At 42.5% G+C, this 17,285-nt stretch overlaps 2 protein-coding genes across 2 annotated transcripts; one reads left to right on the forward strand and one right to left on the reverse strand.

The window, feature by feature from the left end:
• LOC100860781 (serum amyloid A3) lies at positions 670-4,649 on the forward strand. Its single transcript, NM_001285637.1, is given in 4 exon segments — positions 670-718; positions 1,280-1,371; positions 3,842-3,980; positions 4,375-4,649. Coding segments are annotated over 3 exon segments (387 nt in total). The 5' UTR covers positions 670-718; position 1,280; the 3' UTR covers positions 4,532-4,649.
• Positions 13,364-14,311, reverse strand: LOC102187376 (olfactory receptor 6M1-like). Its single transcript, XM_013975791.2, has one exon. The coding sequence runs from the start codon at positions 14,309-14,311 to the stop codon at positions 13,364-13,366; it is 948 nt and encodes a 315-aa protein (XP_013831245.2).

A 17,285-nucleotide genomic window follows, 5' to 3' on the forward strand; every position in this document is an offset into this window, starting at 1 on the left:
CTTCCTTTCCTGCTGCTGTAGCCTGAGGTCCCAGCTTCATCCTGAGCTATTCCTTGTAAGGGACCCGTTCTGCTGTTTCATTTGCCCTGTATGCTCACATTCTTTACTCAACTCTCTTTATTTAATGTTAATCTTTGAAATTTCCAGGTGACTCAGATGGTAAAGAATCCACTTGCAGTACAACATACCCAGGTTGGTTCGATCCCTGGGACAGGAAGCTCCTCTGGAGAAGGCAATGGCTTCCCATTCCAATATTCTTGCCTGGAGAGTCCCATGGAGAGAGGAGCCTGGTGGGTTACAGTCCATGGGGTCCCAAAGAGTGGGATACAACTGACTACCTAAGCACACACACCCTTCACAGCAAATGTCAATACACTACTGTGGGGGATTAAAACACGTTTGCCACTGGAGTGAGACTTGAAATGGAAAGAAAAGGTCCAACATGTTACATTCTGAAAATTGCCAGATTGCACAATCTAGGAAAATTAGACGTGAGTGAAGAATAACACTGCTGTTTTGAACGCTGGGTTCTGGTCAGGAGGGATTTCCCAAACTTTCTTTCCTTCTCTCTCTCTCTCTTTTTTTTTTGCTTCCACCCCATTTCTCATTTGCTCCACTGGCCAAGTGTCAGTATATAAAGCACCAGCCCCATCTCCCAGGCAGGCAGCACAGGCAGCTCAGCTTCACCAGGAGCCTCAGCAGCAGGTCACAGCCAAAGGTGAGGAGCTAGAACTCTCCAACACTTTTCCTCTTCGGAGACTTTCTCTTCAGCAGCATTCTTGTGCTGCAGCCCAGCTCTCTGCTTCCTTCCTGAATCTACTGTTCTGACCATTAGAATCCACCAGATGTGAGCACTTCAGGGAGTAGGGCTCTCCTTGTCTGCGTCTCCTGTGCAGGCAGTGATGGGGTGAGCATGTGGGCCACAGACACCTGTGCCTCGTTCTCCTCGTCTCGTATCACAGAGAGGCGGCACAAACAGACTCCTCTTGCCTTTGGAAAACTTGCAGTGCAGCTGGGTTTCTGGCTGATAGAGGATGACTGGACTGGAAAGTGGTTTATGCTAAAATCCCGTTGCAATCCTTCATGCAGGAAATAACTAGGATTCCCAGGATTCAATGGAAATGAGAGCTGGATCCTCTGTGTTACGACCTATCCTCTATTTATCTATCGAGATAAAATTCAGAGGGGTTCATGTTTGGAATGTAAGAGTGTATCCACATTACAACTCAGCCCCAAGCCCTGTCATTCTTGGTTGAGTTCACTCATCTCTCTGTTGCAGGATGAACCTTTCCACGGGCATCATTTTCTGCTTCCTGATCCTGGGCGTCAGCAGCCAGGGATGGGGGACATTCCTCAGGGAAGCTGGTCAAGGTAAGGACCAAAGGATGGGCCAGGGGAGGCTGTGTCTTCTTCCTCAGGATTCACCTGAGCAGAGGTCACATCCCCACAGGGCAAAGGCCACAGGTGGGCAGAAAAGGAGTTTAGTTTTCATGGTAGCACTTCCCGAAGCTTTTCTGGCCAGCTTTGCATTCTTTCTGGGCATCCCCAAGCCCGAGGTCATATAAAGTTTGAGTCTGTTCCTTCAGCTGGAGTGAGGAAGATATCTAGAGGGCCGGGTACATGTTCCCAAAATGCCAGTAAGGCTCTGCTGCCCCCTCGTGGGCAACTAGAGATGGCTCATTTCCAAGTCTGTAGCAAAGAAGTGGATGCAACCACTGATACTTATAACTAAAATACCTGATTTTTTAGTAGCTGCTCAGGACTGTCTAAGAGCTATATGTGCAGGAATCGACTCGTTTTCTCCCTCAGGGTTTAATCATTGAGTTCTGCAATGTAGGGACCATTACCCTTTATCAGAGAACCTGCTGCCCCAAGATATTAAGATAGGTTCCAACGTCCTCCAGCAGAGCAGGATTGAACCCAGTATCCTGAGACCTTGCTGTTAACTTCGGCCCTTCTACTGCCTCCCAGATAAGGGTACACGTGGAGGGTGAGGGGTCTGTGAACATGCGTCCTGCTCTTTATCTGAGCAGATGGCAGAGAGTGGGGGTTGCTGCCTTTGGAAGGAAACCCTACAGAGTTCCCCTCCCCAGAATAAATGGCAGCATGAGTTTCCACAGTGACAGTTCTGCTGAGGCGGAGACCTGGTGAGAATCCTACAGCAAGAGACATAGACCTCACTAGCCAGAGCAAACTGGCCATAATTTATTTCCCAAAACTATTTGTTTTTATTTTTCTGTGATAATTACTGAATAATTGTTTAGAGTTTGTTCTTAATTCCATCTAAATTCACACAGACCCAGATAAAAGTATCTTCCATCTCTTAGGTCAGTGTTGTTCAAGGATGACTTGCATGAGAATCACCTATGGTCTGGGGGGCTTTGTGGAATGCAGGTGCCTGGATCCACACATGGTCCCTTCCCTGAACCACGGTCCCTGGGGCTCTCTGTAAATCTGTCCATTATTGAGCACCCCCTTGATTTTGTGCACAGGAAATACTAAGAACACTACCTGGTGTTGCACCCAAGGGACAAATATGTTGTGCATTTGGAAGCACTTATTAAGCAACTCTAGACTCCAGGGAACTATTTAAATCTGCAACTCAGGGTGAATAGCTATATTAAGAATATCATAGCCCTCAACAAAACTACAAAGTTCCCTGTTGGCTCAGACAGTAAAGCGTCTGCCTACAATCCGGGAGACCCAGGTTCCATCCCTGGGTTGGGAAGATCCCCTGGAGAAGCCAATGGCAATCCACTCCAGTACTTTTACCTGGAAAATCCCATGAATGGAGGAGCCTGGTGGGCTACAGTCCATGGGGTCACAAAGAATCGGACATGACTGAGCGACTTCATTTTCTTTCAACAAAACTATTTTCATGAACACCGGAAATAGCTAATACCTAAAATAAAGATAAGTTATCTCACAGAGATATTACATAAACTATGATTATAATCCATATTATATTTTCCCCTTTTCCCTAATAAGCTAATCTTTTAAACCTTTGCCATTTTATTCTATCTAGGTTGGATTTTCTGCCCATCCTCCCTGATCTTCATCCTACTTTAGTTCCTTTATTTATTTATTTATTTATTTTTGCCCTACTCTTCCGAGGACCAGAGAGGTGATAGTATAGTGAGCACCTACAATGTTCTATAAACTCAGCCTGTATTTCCTCAGTTCTTCTGCATAACCACCCTGAGGGAGGCATTACTCCTCCATTTTACTGGAGAGGACACTGAACTTTAGAGCTGGTGGTTCAGTTGCCCTTTTTCTGCATCTGATTACCCTGTTTCTTCAAAGCCCTCTTAGGGAGCTCACCTTTATCACCTGCTGATTTAATTCTGACAGTTGCCCATGTGCAAACATGCCCTGAGTATTCAGATGTACTCAGGCCTGAGTTGGTCTCCAGGGCTGGATTTCTCCCCTTCACCAGGCTGGGAGTATCCTTTATCCACAGCCTTTCTCAGTATCGTCCTTCTCAAGCTCTGGTCAGAGCCTTTCCTGCTTCTTTCCAGGTGGAGGTTCATTGTATAAGCAAATATCCTTTAAAGAAAGAGCATTGACCTCTTCTTCAAACATATCACACACCTCCAGAAACAAAGTTCCAACAGACTTAGAATGAAATCAAACAGAATAAACCTTGCGCCAAGTGTGATACTCACAACTTCAGATCAGGGAAGGAAGTGAGAAGTAAAGAAGTATTCATTTCAAGCCAATATAATAATCTCCAAGGGCTTAGTCGAAGGCTGAAACCTGGAATCAGTGGGAGGAAATGATTTATTTCTCTCTTTCACCAAAACATGATCACATTCATCTCATCATTTTCTTTTCCTCCCAGGGGCTAAAGACATGTGGAGAGCCTACAGAGACATGAAAGAAGCCAACTACAAGGGTGCAGACAAATACTTCCATGCCCGCGGAAACTATGACGCTGCCCAAAGGGGACCAGGGGGTGTCTGGGCTGCTGAAGTGATCAGGTACCAGGGCCCCTGGGGATGGAGGGATGGGTGAGCAGAGCTTGGCTGGCTAGGACAACCTGGAGGGGCCAAGCCCTGGAGAAGTTTCCTGTAGGCTGTGGGCCCTCCTACTATTAAGCACCCTCCTGCTCTGTGCCCAGTGTGAGGTCTGAGTGGCTGAAGAGCAGAGCAACTTGGTGGGACAGGCGACTCTCCACCCTCCCGCTATGGGTGCTATTCACCCAGCACAAGGCTGAGGTGGGCTGAGCCCAGGGAGCCTCAGGGTTGTAGCCACTCTTTCCTTGGCTCCTCTCAGAGGCTTGATCTCTTGGAAAGAGGAGAGATGGGGAGGGTGGGGCTGTGGCTCATAGTCCTCTATTAATCCCCTCCTTGCCCTCCTTTCCAATAACGCCAGAGAGGCTCTTCAGGGAATCACAGACCCTCTGTTCAAGGGTATGACCAGGCCCCAGGTACGAGAGGACACGAAGGCTGACCAGTTTGCCAACGAATGGGGCCAGAGCGGCAAAGACCCCAACCACTTCGGACCTGCTGACCTGCCTGACAAGTACTGAGCTGCCTCTCGCTCTGCTCAGGAGACGGGGCTGTGAGTCCCTAGGGGCAGGGACACTGGCCTAGAGAGTTCTGTGTCCTCAGAAGGCAGCAGATCTAATAAATGCTTACGAGATGCAATCCTGAGACTGTGTGTCATTCTTGGTATAAGGACAGCCTGTTAGTTCCAGGACTGATGGCAGGACCCCGGAGTGAAGGCTGAGCCTGTGCCTCTGTGTTTGGTTCTGGACACAATCTCAGCATCATTCAGGACAGACCCCTCTCCAGCCTCCCCTGATCAGACCCGCTCCCTCTCCAGGCCCCTCTGGGGACCCTGGGGCCCTTTCCAGGCCCTTCGCTGTCAGGCCTTCTCACTCCCTGCAGTCGTGTCCTGTCCCCTCGCTGTCGGGGGGTCTAGTCCCCTAGCCTGTCCTCGGAGCTCTCTGTGTGGGGCGTGGACACGGCCCAGGAGGACTGGAGGGTGGAATCCTGCTCCAGAGACTGCCACCTTGATCCCTGTTCATTCCTCAGCAGCACCTACAAGTCCAGCCACGAGCCACTCTCTGTCTGTGCCTCCGGAACCGCCTCCAGTGCTGCTCCCTTCCCTCTGTTTCCTTGCCTTCTACACGTTCCCAGCAACAAACGTGTCAAGAAGTGGAGGAATAGTGACAACATCAAAATTCAGAGCCAGGCGGCTTTGTTTGCGTTGGATATGATTCATGTCCTTGAGAGGAAGTCATTTTCCCCTCCTGGTCCTTTCTCAACCCAGGGAAGCCAGCAGCAGTTACCTCTTACTGAGGAAAACATTGTCTCTAATGGAAGGGAGTTGGGTCTGTTAGAGCACAGGAATTATGAGTGACTCTGTGAATCATAACAATGCTAAGTATGTAAACACATACATACACATAAATAATGCACATGAGTTATAGAGATTATGATAAAATAAAATTGGTAAATGCATCAGAATCACAAGCAGAAATTCATAATGGAGAATAAAAGGGTGTATTATGAATACAGTCACAATGGATGTCAGTAATCTTTGTGTTCCGTATTCCATCTGTCATTGCGTTGTTCAGTCACTCAGTCTTGTCGACTCTTAGGGACCCCATGGGCTGCAGCACGCCAAGTCTCCCTGTCCTTCACGATCACCTGGAGTTTGCTCAAACTCGTGTCCATTGAGTCTGTGATGCCATTCAACCATCTCATCCTCTGTGGCCCCCTTGTCCTCCTGCCCTCAGTCTTTCGCAGTATCAGGGTCTTTTCCAGTGAGTCAGCTGTTCGCAGCAGGGGGCTAAAGTGTGGAGCTTCAGCATCAGTCTTTCCAATGGATATTCAGGGTTGACTTCCTTTAGGATTGAATGGCTTGATCTCCTTTGATCAAAGGATTGATTAAAGGAGTTTGATCTGCTGTCCTAAGGACGTTCCATTTTCCGTCTGTAAGTGTTCCATATTCCATCGGTTAACAATCCTATTCTGACCTTTTCTGTTCCATACGATTTCTTTTTCTCTCAGGACTGCACCTCTTTCAGGGTTGAACAGTGTGTATTGAGCACTTAGCCTTGAAGACTCTAGGCCCTACTAATCTCTGGAGAAAGAAGTTTCCTCAAGATAAGAAATAGAAATATCCCATCTCTCCTGCAGCTGCAAGAATAGCAGATAGAACAAAAACTGTATCTACAAAAGTTATTTCTAAGTAGGGAGGTTTTCTTTTTTTTAAAAACAACACCAACAAAAGAGATAGCAGAGATTGTCACTATGTCCTGTGAGAGCAACCCTGCAATAAAATATTTAGTTTTCTTAAGATGTTAATCTGTGTACTTGAAGCAAAATTATTTTTTGATAAAAGTTATTAGACTGGAAAAGGGTTCCTAAGAAACTCAGTGGTAAAGAACCCGCCTGCCCATGCAGGAGACATGGGTTCGATCCCTGGATCAGGAAGATCCCCTTGAGAAGGAAATGGTAACCCGCTCTAGGATTCTTACCTGGGAAATCTGGTGGTCAGAGGGGCCTGGCGAGCTACATACAGTCCATGGGATTGTGAAAGAGTCAGGCATGACTGAGCGACTAAATGGCAACAACAGCAAGGACTGTAGACTGGAAAAACAGAGAGCGGGGTCGTGCCGAGGCAAGGGCACGGAAGCGGGCTGGGCGGCGCTCCTGGACAGTAGAGTGATGCTTCGCTGGGAAACTCAGAGAGGCCACACCAGCACTGTCCCTCCTTTATACACACGGCATGATGCAGGCGTTGTTTTTTTCTGGTCGAATGCGTGCAACGTAACTGCTTCTTTGCATTTTTCTGGTTGCTAAGGATTTGTGCATCTTTTTGTACACTTGTTACTTACTGTGTGTTGTCTGTGAACTTTTTTTTACCCTTCCACCCATTTTTCTATTGCGGTTATTGTCTTTTCCTCAATGACTCATATACTCCTTGTATATTTGAGATATTAATTCCTTACCATATTTTAGACATTGTCTTTTCCTGTTCTCTATCTGAAAATAAATTCCTAATTTTCACAAAATTCACCATTTTCTGCTTTATGTTTCGTGCTTTTGAAGTTTTATTTAAGAATTTTCCCCCATATCTGGATCACAAATATATACGTGGATACTCTTTTCTATGAACTTTATAGTTTTACCCTCACATTTACATATGTAACACTTCTATAATAGAGTTGATATTTATATGTAAATTAGGTAAAGATCCAGTTTTTCTCTTTCCAAAGCTAATAAACAAACCATCCTGTCTTCAATGGTTTGTGATGTCTCCTTAATCCCACACTAGCATCCTGCACATGTGGCCCTAACTCCGTGCTCTCTGTTAAGTTCCATTGCTCAGAATGGGACTATCCTTTCCCTTTGCAGCATTAGATTAAAGTCTGACAGCACAGTGTCTCAGTGTTCACAGGCCCAGCAAATCCTCACCAGGCTGTTTCACTTGGGCTGGTGCAAACTGACTCCAGCCTTCTGCTGGATTTTGTGCCAAGAGACCTTGGTTCTCCTGTCACTCAGATTTGTATCATCTCCTTTGCCTCAGGAGAAGGCAATGGCACCCCACTCCAGTACTCTTGCCTGGAGAATCCCATGGATGGAGGAGCCTGGTGGGCTTCCGTCTATGGGGTCGCACAGAGTCGGACACGACCGAGTGACTTCCCTTTCCCTTTGCCTCATATCGTGGTAATCAGCACTAGTACTGAAGGTTGGAGAAGGCAATGGCACCCCACTCTAGTGCTCTTGCCTGGAAAATCCCATGGACAGAAGAGCCTGGTGGGCTGCAGTCCATGGGGTCGCTGAGAGTTGGATACGACTGAGTGGCTTCCCTTTCACTTTTCACTTTCATGCATTGGAGAAGGCAATGGCAACCCACTTCAGTGTTCTTGCCTGGAGAATCCCAGGGACGGCGGAGCCTGGTGGGCTGCCGTCTATGGGGTCACACAGAGTTGGACACGACTGAAGCGACTTAGCAGCAGCAGTACTGAAGGTATTATACATTTCCTCCCTTGTAAAATCTTATTGACGTTAATATAAATTGAGTGAATCTATCGTGGTTCTTTTACAAGTTTGAGGAGTTGGTAGAACATCGTGGTTACCTACCATCTTACAGTGATAAATAGTAAACATTCCATCTATTGTCACCCTTTTCATGCCATTTACAAAGTTTATTTATTTTTGACTGTGCGGGGTCTCCAAGGCTGCTCTCAGGCTTTCTCTAGTTGCCGCAGGTGGGGGCTCCTCTTCTTTGCCGTGCTTGGGCTTCTCATTGCAGTGGCTTCTCATTGCAGTGGCTTCTCATTGCAGTGGCTTCTCTTGCTGCAGAGCACAGGCTTCAGGCTCTCAGACTCAGTAGTTGTGGTGCAAGGGCTTAGTTGCCCCAAGGCATGTGGAATCTTTCTGGACAAGGGATCAACCTGGGTTGCCTGCTTTGGCAGGGGGACTTCCAACCACTGTACCTCCAGGGTGGTACATTTTAAATTAACCAAGACCTAGACAGTCTTCTCTTGATGGATGTCTAATTTCAGCCTTTCATTTGTGAGGCTAACTTCTTCCCAACAGTGATACTTTGCAGGCTGTATTATTGGAAATATTATTGGAAATATATTGGAAATAATGCAGTCCTAGATTACTGTAAAAAATTTGAACTATGTATCAACACAATAACTGTCACATATTTTCTGCAATGCAAGAAAGGGGAAATGGCCACTAAAGAATATTCCATTTAGGTTTTTTCAGAACACCTTCCTCAAGTTCTGTTTTCTCATTCATAATTTCAAGAATAAAAACAAGCAATTCCTTGAACATTTAATCACATTAATAATTTAAAAATAACTGGGCTCTTAAGATGCAGAAATCTTCAAGGATTTGTAATCGGTTATTATGAGGGGGTCTCAATAACAATTTTTTTTTCAGAATTTTTTCTCTTGAATAGTAAATAAAAGTTATTAAATGTAACTCCTGTTCCAGGGAATACCGGGATTTGATTGTCCTTCTAATATATATTTTATGTTGTGTGAAAATTATGTTTATTATTTTTTCTATACTATAAATTAACACAAGATTCCAAAATTTTAAAAGCTCCAAAAATTTAAAAGCTCTAAAAATGGGAAAATTACTGTATTAGACAATGTTCTTCAGAGTAGCAGAACCAATGGGGTGTGCACATGTGTGTGTATGTATATATTTATTATATGATGATTTGTTGTATATATAGAGAGATTTGTTATACACACACACACATATTTGTTATGAAGAATCGGCTCATATGATTATGGAGGTTAAGTTTCATTTCTGCCATTTGCAAGCTGGAGACCCAGGAAAGTTGGTGCTGTAATTCTAGACCAAGTCTGAAGACCTGAGGATCTGAGAGCCAATAGCATAAGTCCCATTCCAAGGGCACGAGAAGACTGATGGAGAAGACTGTGTTACTGGTGACAAACCCCACATAAATTATTTGGCACATTTTGCTATAGTCCTTGAGAATCCTTGTGATCTTATGGGACAGATGATCATGTTTTTTGCAACTGAGTTAGGAGGAAGGAATATGTGAGAATTAGCTGGTAAGTGGAAGGATCAATGAATTCATTACATAACACAGTGGTTCTCTGGTCGAATGCTCTTCATCCATAGTTGGAGGGATACAATTTATCTAGCAAATGAATACTGTTTGAAATCTCTACAGGTCAGGTTATTTTGGTATATTTTTCCCTTCCATCTCTGATACTGAAAAACATCTATTTATAAGCGAGTATAAGAAGAGTGAAGAATTTTCTAGCTATCCCCAAATTTGTGACAAGTAGTTCCCATTTTCCAAGTAACTTAACTAATTAGAATCAATGTATCATCACACTGGTTAAACAAATATCATAACTGCAATTATAACAATGTTGGTAATGATCATAATCAACATAAAAGTGCAACAGTATATTTACAGTATTTTTAAGAGTTTATGAAGTCTTTGTACTTTCAGTTTCAAGGCTGGTCCAACTCGGGCCAGCCCCACTGAATTAGGTTTAAATTACCTTATTTGTTGAAGACTTTCTTTGCTATGTTAATGAGCTCAGTATGGGACTTGTGAGTAACATGGGAATTCATTAAAAGGTTAAAACAGCGAGAAGTGCCAACTATATTTATTGTCACTTAACAATGTTTTTTTTTTTGTTGCAAAATCATTACATTTTAATAACAATTCAGGTTAAATAATGGCAATGGATTTACTAGTGAATTAGGATATAAGCAGAGTTACAAGAATTGGTCTCCAACCTTCATTCAGCTATCTTTTACCTGTATTTACCTTTGGTTTTTCTGATTTAACACTTCAGTTAAAATAGCATTACATATAATTAATTTTCATTTTGCATATAAATTAATTTTTTCAAAAGTGTAAATATAGGCCATTGGAAATGATGAATCAATTAGAGGGTGATCAAAAATTTACAGATAAAGTTTCTCTCAAATATTAGTAAATATGAATTTATAAAATTTTACCTAACCATGATTCAAGTAGAAACAACATAACCATTACAATAAGAATTTTCCAGATATTTTGCTGCTTTTCACTAATCTTTCATATCCTGGGGCTTGTAAATTCTTCTGGTTTCAAGTGATGAAAGACAGAGTTTAGAAGTCAGTATTGGCTTTAAAAAAGCATCCTATTCTTTTCTTTTACGTCCTTGCATTATTAGCACTGGCAATTTAACTTTGGTGGAGTGGGTAGCCATTCCCTTCTCCAGGGAATCTTCCCGATCAAGGGACTGAGTTGGTGTCTCCTGCATTGCAGGCAGATTCTTTACCATCTGAGCCACCAGGGAAGCCCTGGTAAGTAGAATATTGGCACCTAAAGGTAATCCTTGTTCAATCTCCAGAATCTATGAGTACACTTGTCCCTTGGTATTCGAAGGGGGTCGGGTCCAGGACCCGTGTATAAAATAGCATAGTTGTTTTTATTGTCTTCTGACTCTTTTGTGACCCTCATTGACTGTAGCCCGCCAGGCTCTCTGTCCATGGGGTTTCTCAGTCAAGAATACTGGAGCGGGTTGCCATTTTCCTCTCCAGGGGATCTTCCCCACCCAGGAATCGAACCTGTGTCTCTTTTGTCTCCTGCATTGGCAGGCAGATTCTCTACTGCTGAGCCTACAGGGAAGCCACCATATAGAAAATGGCTTAGTATTTGCCTAAAAAACCTGTGCACATCCTCCTGAAGCTTTCCATCATCTCTAGATTACCTATAAAATCTAATAATGTAAATGGTATTCGAATAGTTGCCAGGACGTGGTAAGTTTAAATTTCACTTTTTGGTAATTTCTGGAATTTAATTTTCTTTAGAATACTCTTGATTGATGGTGGGTTGAATCAGTAGATGTGGAACCCATGGATGTGGAGGGTCACCTGTATGCTGCATTAGTTGCAAAAGGGACTTTACAGAAGTAACTCAGCATGTGGAGTTTGTGTTAGCGACATTATTGTGGATCATTTGCCTGGCTCAGTCCAGTCAAATGAGTCCTTAAAAAGGAAGAACCTTTTCCAGCTGAGTCAGAGAGGAGATGGAAGAGGAAGGAGCAGAGACCTGACACACCAGAGAGAGGCTTGCCCCCTTGTTGTTGGCTTTGAAGCTGGAGGAAGAGGGGACCATGAGTCAAGGACTGCAGTACCTTCTAGAAACTGGGACTGGTCCTTGGCTGATAGCTGGCAGCAGCAGCATACTAGGACCTTGGTCCCAAACTTCAAGACCAACCCAAACTAAGAAGGAAATGGATTTTCCTCTAGGGTCCCTAGATAGGAATGCAGTCTGCAGATGTTAGTTTGGTGAGACCTGTATTGGACTTCTGAGCTGCAGAACTCTAAGATAGTCAATTTGTATTTTTTTGGCTGCTAATTTTGTTATGGCATCAATAGGACACAAATGTAGTAGCTTTCAAAACCCCATCTTAATTAATGTCTGAGTATGAATACAGTGCAGAAAATTATGTGAATGCTTCATTTCTGATGATTCTGTTCTACTTTTGCGGGACTGAACCCAGACTCTTGGCAGTGAAAGTGCAGAGTCCTAACCACTGGACCACCAGGAAATGTCCCCTTCTATCTTCTTGTGATCTGTAAACATTTGTCCACTGCTCTACCTTTTGACAGACAATATTCTTTCTTTTTGGATATTGTTCTTTTATAATATTCTGAATCCATTTTGAAGACAGTACTTTCTCTTCCTGTTCTACCATGACAGATTCTCTGCCAATTCTTAAGGTCTTCATCTTTGTCTGTGTGGCTGGAAGATTCACGACCACACTGGTAATGACTTAATTTTGATCTCTGAGATGCCTCTTGTCTTCTCCCTCTTCCTAAACTCTCTCTCTTTTTAAATTTATTTTTTAATCTTTTTGGCCATCCCATGCAGGATGCAGGATCTTAGTTCCCTGACCAGGGATTGAACCCTTGTCCCCTGCTTTGGGAGCACAGAGTTTTAACCGCTGGACTGCTCAGAAAGTCCCTTAGGCTCTCTTTTTAGATGCTTGTCCCCACTGTACCTGTATATATACATATAAATATATATATTTTAACAACTAGTGATGTAGTTGGGGAAAGACACTTAATCTCAGTGAACCTCAGTTTTCTCCTCTGTAAAATGGAGATAAAAACATCAGCTTCTTAGGAATTCCCTGGCAGTGCAGTAGTTGGGACTCCGTGCTTTCACTGTCAAGAGTTCAGTCCCTGGTTGTGGAACCAAGAGCCCTCAAGCTGAGGTGGTGCGTGGCCGAAAAAAAAAAAAAATCTGCTTCTCAAGGTTGTTAAGAGGGTTAAATGTGCATACTTAATTACATGTACAAACACGAATGTATGTTACTCCTCTTCCCTGTTTTTGTGTTATTATTATTTACAGTATTTGGCTGTTAGGGATGATTCCCATCATCCTGTAAATTCTTAAAACACTCAGAAGATTCACTTTGAGTTACATGTAGTTGCATGACTTAGATTATCTCTGTTAATCCTACATTAACTAAAAAAAAAAAAAAAAGGAAAAGCACAAACCATATTCCCCATTCCACAGGTGAGAAACTAAGATCAGAGAGGTTACTTGTTACCTGATAAAAAAGTGATAGAGTCAGGCTTAAAATTCAGGTTTTCTGACTCCAGTTCAGTATTTTTCTTTAATTCATTCAGTTCTGTGTATGAGATGGTCCAATTAAGGTTCATGTTATTTTCTTGATGTCTGACTTGTCTGCTCTGGACTTGACTATAATACTTGGCATCAGATTAGGTGCAAAACTATTTCATTTCTTCTTACATATTTTGGATTTTATGGTCTTCAAGCATGCCTTACTCCATATTGTGTCCAAGAGTTGGAAAAGCCATTCTTAGCAAGCAACCTTTCAAGGTTTCCTGTGCAATAAGGACGCAATTTTGTTGATTGCATCTCTCAAAACTTCCTTTACCTTTTCATTCCTTAGACTATAAATGAAGGGGTTCAGGAGAGGGGTCCCCATTATGGTGAGGACAGCAGTCACTTTGTCAAATTCCAGGGAATGACTCTGGCTGGGTCTCACATACATGAAGATGTTGCTCCCGTAGGCAATAGAAACGACAGTGATGTGAGAAGCGCAGGTGGAAAAGGCTTTCTGACGCCCTTGGGCCGAGGGGATGCGCAGGATGGTCGAGATGATGTAGGTATAGGACACGGTGGTGATCACCAGCGAGGTGAGGAGGATGAGAGAAGACAAGAGGAAGCTTATCATCTCAAGGAAATGAGTGTCTATGCAGGCCACCTGCAGCAGAGGGGCGATGTCACAGAAGAAGTGATGAATCTCCTTATGGCAGAAGGGCAGCCTGGACAGCAGAATGACCGGGCAGAGCACCGACAGGAAGGCCCCCACCCAGCAGCCCAGAACCAGCAGGAGACACAGCCTGCTGTTCATGACGATGGTGTAGCGCAGGGGGTTACAGATGGCCACATAGCGGTCAAAGGACATCACCACCAGCAGGATGAACTCCACGGTCCCCAGGAAGAAGAAGAAGTATGTTTGGCTGATGCAGCCTGCAAGAGATATGGTCTTCCTGTCCTTGAGGAGAAAGGATAATAGTTTTGGGGTAACTGAGCTAGTGAATAAAATGTCCAAAAACGACAAATTACTGAGGAAGAAGTACATTGGGGTTTGGAGGCGACTATCAGCCCATATTAGGGAAATGATGACACCATTTCCAGTTAGAGTGAGCAGGTACGTAAACAAGAGGATCACAAAGAGGAAGATCTGAAGCCTCTGGAGAGCAGGGAAGGCAGTCAGGATGAACTCGGTCACCGTGGTCTGATTCTGCACATCCATTGAGTGCGGTGCAAGGTGGGCAGCATGTCTCTGAAAACAAAACAAAACAAAAAACTGAAAATAAAGATGAAAGTCAGAATAAGTAGGCTTTAAACTTCCAGTAGCATCGAGAAGATATAGTAGAAACAGGTCTGAATGGAGAGTCAAGAGTGAATTGTTTCCATCCTGTCTCTGACCCTAATAAATGTAGGATCTTGGATAAATGACACCCATTCTCCAGTCTTCCCATATTTAAAATTTTTGGTTGATGGAAACTATCTTCATAGTTCCATGAAGCTTGGTGACTTTTTAAAATTTTTTTTTATACAATGCTTCTTTTCTACTTCCCTCTTCCTGACTTCTGTTTTCCAAGCTAAGTTCTGATCATAAGAGGAGAAACCTACCTGAGAATCCAGTCAATCAATTTGGAAAATGGAGAAAATGGAAAGCTAATAAAGCCAAGTTAGTTTCCTTGAGGTTTCTTTTTCATGTTTTCAAGTATTGCTTAAATCAAAGAGCAGAGAAAGGAAAATTGTACAGTCAAATGAGAGGGAACGTGTATTTGTTTCTATTGATACTTACATTTGTTATTGGTATTATGTGTTGAGTTAATATAATATCAGGTTGGACATATATTATTTTAATTTAGTAGTAATTGAATTCTCCATAAAGTCCTGTGGTATTTATTTATTTAATTTTTTGGGGGCCTTGCTTTGAGAGTTGCAATATCTTAGTTCCCCAACCAGGGACTGAACCTTGGCAGTGAGAGCGCCGGGTCCTAACCACTGGACTGCTGGGAAATTCCCCATGGTTTTTATTTTTAAAAAATTTGCTATAATCATATATGTTTTAAAATATCTACACTGTTATGGAACTAATAATATATGTATCATATGTATGTATAATATACAAGGTCAATAATATATGTATCATAATTTGTGAAACCAATTTTATATATTTTGAAAAACATCTTTGGGCAAATGGTCCATGTTCTTCTCTTTTGCTCTTTGCAATGTTATGTCTATGGCTACAAAATAGACTCTACCCTCCTGTTCTCCAAATGACTCAACAGATTTCTGCAAATAAGACTTCTATACCATATATTCTTTTCAGCCACTGGACGATCACATTACTAATAGTAGTTCAAAAATGGGCAGAGAGAGCCTTCCCTGATGGTCTAGTCGTCTGGGAACTAAGATCCCACATGGCTTCACGTTGCAGCCAGAAAATAAAAAATAGGTAAAAAGGATGCAAATAGTGTCTGAAGCATTCAGCTTAATGTCTGGGCACTGCTCAAGTGTGCTGAATACATTCAGCTTAATCTCTGGACACTGCTCAAGTGTGCTGGATACATTCAGCTTAATCTCTGGACACTGATCAAGTGTGCTGGGTACATTCAGCTTAATCTCTGGACACTGCTCAAGTGTGCTGGATACATTCAGCTTAATCTCTGGACACTGATCAAGTGTGCTGGATACATTCAGCTTAATCTCTGGACACTGATCAAGTGTGCTGAATATCTACTGCATGCCTACAGAATGCAGTTGACCCACTGTCCTTTGTTGTAATATTTTGTGAGTAATCTTTTAGTTTCAAGTTAAAAGAAGAAAATTATGAACCCTGAGCTGGGTTCTTTCTAAGCCTAGAGCCCACCTGGCTCCTCTTTAAAGAAAAGCATTTTCCTCAGGCTCTAGTTGGGATATGTAACTCCTAGCTGCTGTCTTTGCTTTAAAGACATGCTCTTTTGAGCAAATTTCCATCTGAAAATTTGGCTTTTTGACTTTTTCTGCTCCTTCATTTGCTTCTTCATTTCTGTTCAATACTTATGTATTGTACAAATCAAACAATCTGTATTCTTTTAATAGTAAGAGTTCAGTACTCACCTTCCCTGTTTTAAATTAGGAAATATTGGTTTTGTAGAATTATTTGACATTTCTAAGTAAATTCCTTTACAAAATGCATAATAGCTTCCATCCATTTAAGAGTAAAAAAAATAAATAAAATTACTACACATTTAAAAAAAAGAAATAAAGTGCACAATAAATGTAAAAAAAAGAATAAAATTTGAACATAATTGGATCTGAACAACTTGACTTGCTGGTGAATTTGTAGGAGAGCTCTTTTTATGTTCTTTTTAATCCTTGCCCCTACATCTATAAATGAGTATTGATCACCTACATATTTCTTTCCAGTCTAAATGTATCTTTTACTTCCAGTGAAAGTAGTAGTAATTGAATTTAGACTCAAGTGACTATTTCTTTGGGCAAAAACAGCACTCATATTTTATTAAATAAATAGATCAGAATTGATGCACTCCCCCCATGCAAAAAGTTGCAGCTGCTCAGCAAAGGTAAACTCAGGAGCCTGCATTTTCATGTATCAAATACAGATTGTATTATAACTGTACCGTCCTGGTGAGTGTCATCTTTTCTTTTGCTGTTAATGTGGCATCCATCTAGTTCTATTAATAAGTAACTGATTGCTAAAATGTTACTAGGCATGAGAAAGGAACCCAAACACCAAGGTGCCTAATAGATCTGATCTTTCAGGGTTTAGAGATAGGGTCTCAGGAAGGAGAAACTCTAGGATGAAAGAGAATAGTTTACAATTGCAAGAGGCATTATTCCGTTTCTCTCATAATCTTCCAAATTGTTTTAAGGCAATTTGTTTCATTTTCATGTTATCAAAGTTCTCTGAAGAGTCTCACCTACTGAAATAAGGTCTTGATACCAGTAGGAACTCTTTCCACCACAAATATTCTAATATTCACTCCTCCCCTACTGCTCCTGCACCCAGATAATAGACCTCTCAGCTGTTTACTCCTGCAAGAAAGTCATAATCATATCGGTGAAAAAATATTAATGTTATTGAGGTTTGTGTGTGTGTGTGTGTATGTTAGTCACTCAGTTGAGTCTGACTCTTTGTGACTCCATGGACTGTAGCCCGCCAGGCTTCTCTGTCCACGGGATTCTCCAGGCAAGATTACTGGAGTGGA

The sequence above is a fragment of the Capra hircus genome, chromosome 29, assembly GCF_001704415.2.
Source record: "Capra hircus breed San Clemente chromosome 29, ASM170441v1, whole genome shotgun sequence".
Classification (NCBI taxonomy): domain Eukaryota; kingdom Metazoa; phylum Chordata; class Mammalia; order Artiodactyla; family Bovidae; genus Capra; species Capra hircus.

Bases quoted from the DNA above. Each gene is read 5' to 3' on its own strand.
- LOC102187376 (XM_013975791.2), bottom strand. From the start codon at position 14,311: ATGGATGTGCAGAATCAGACCACGGTGACCGAGTTCATCCTGACTGCC.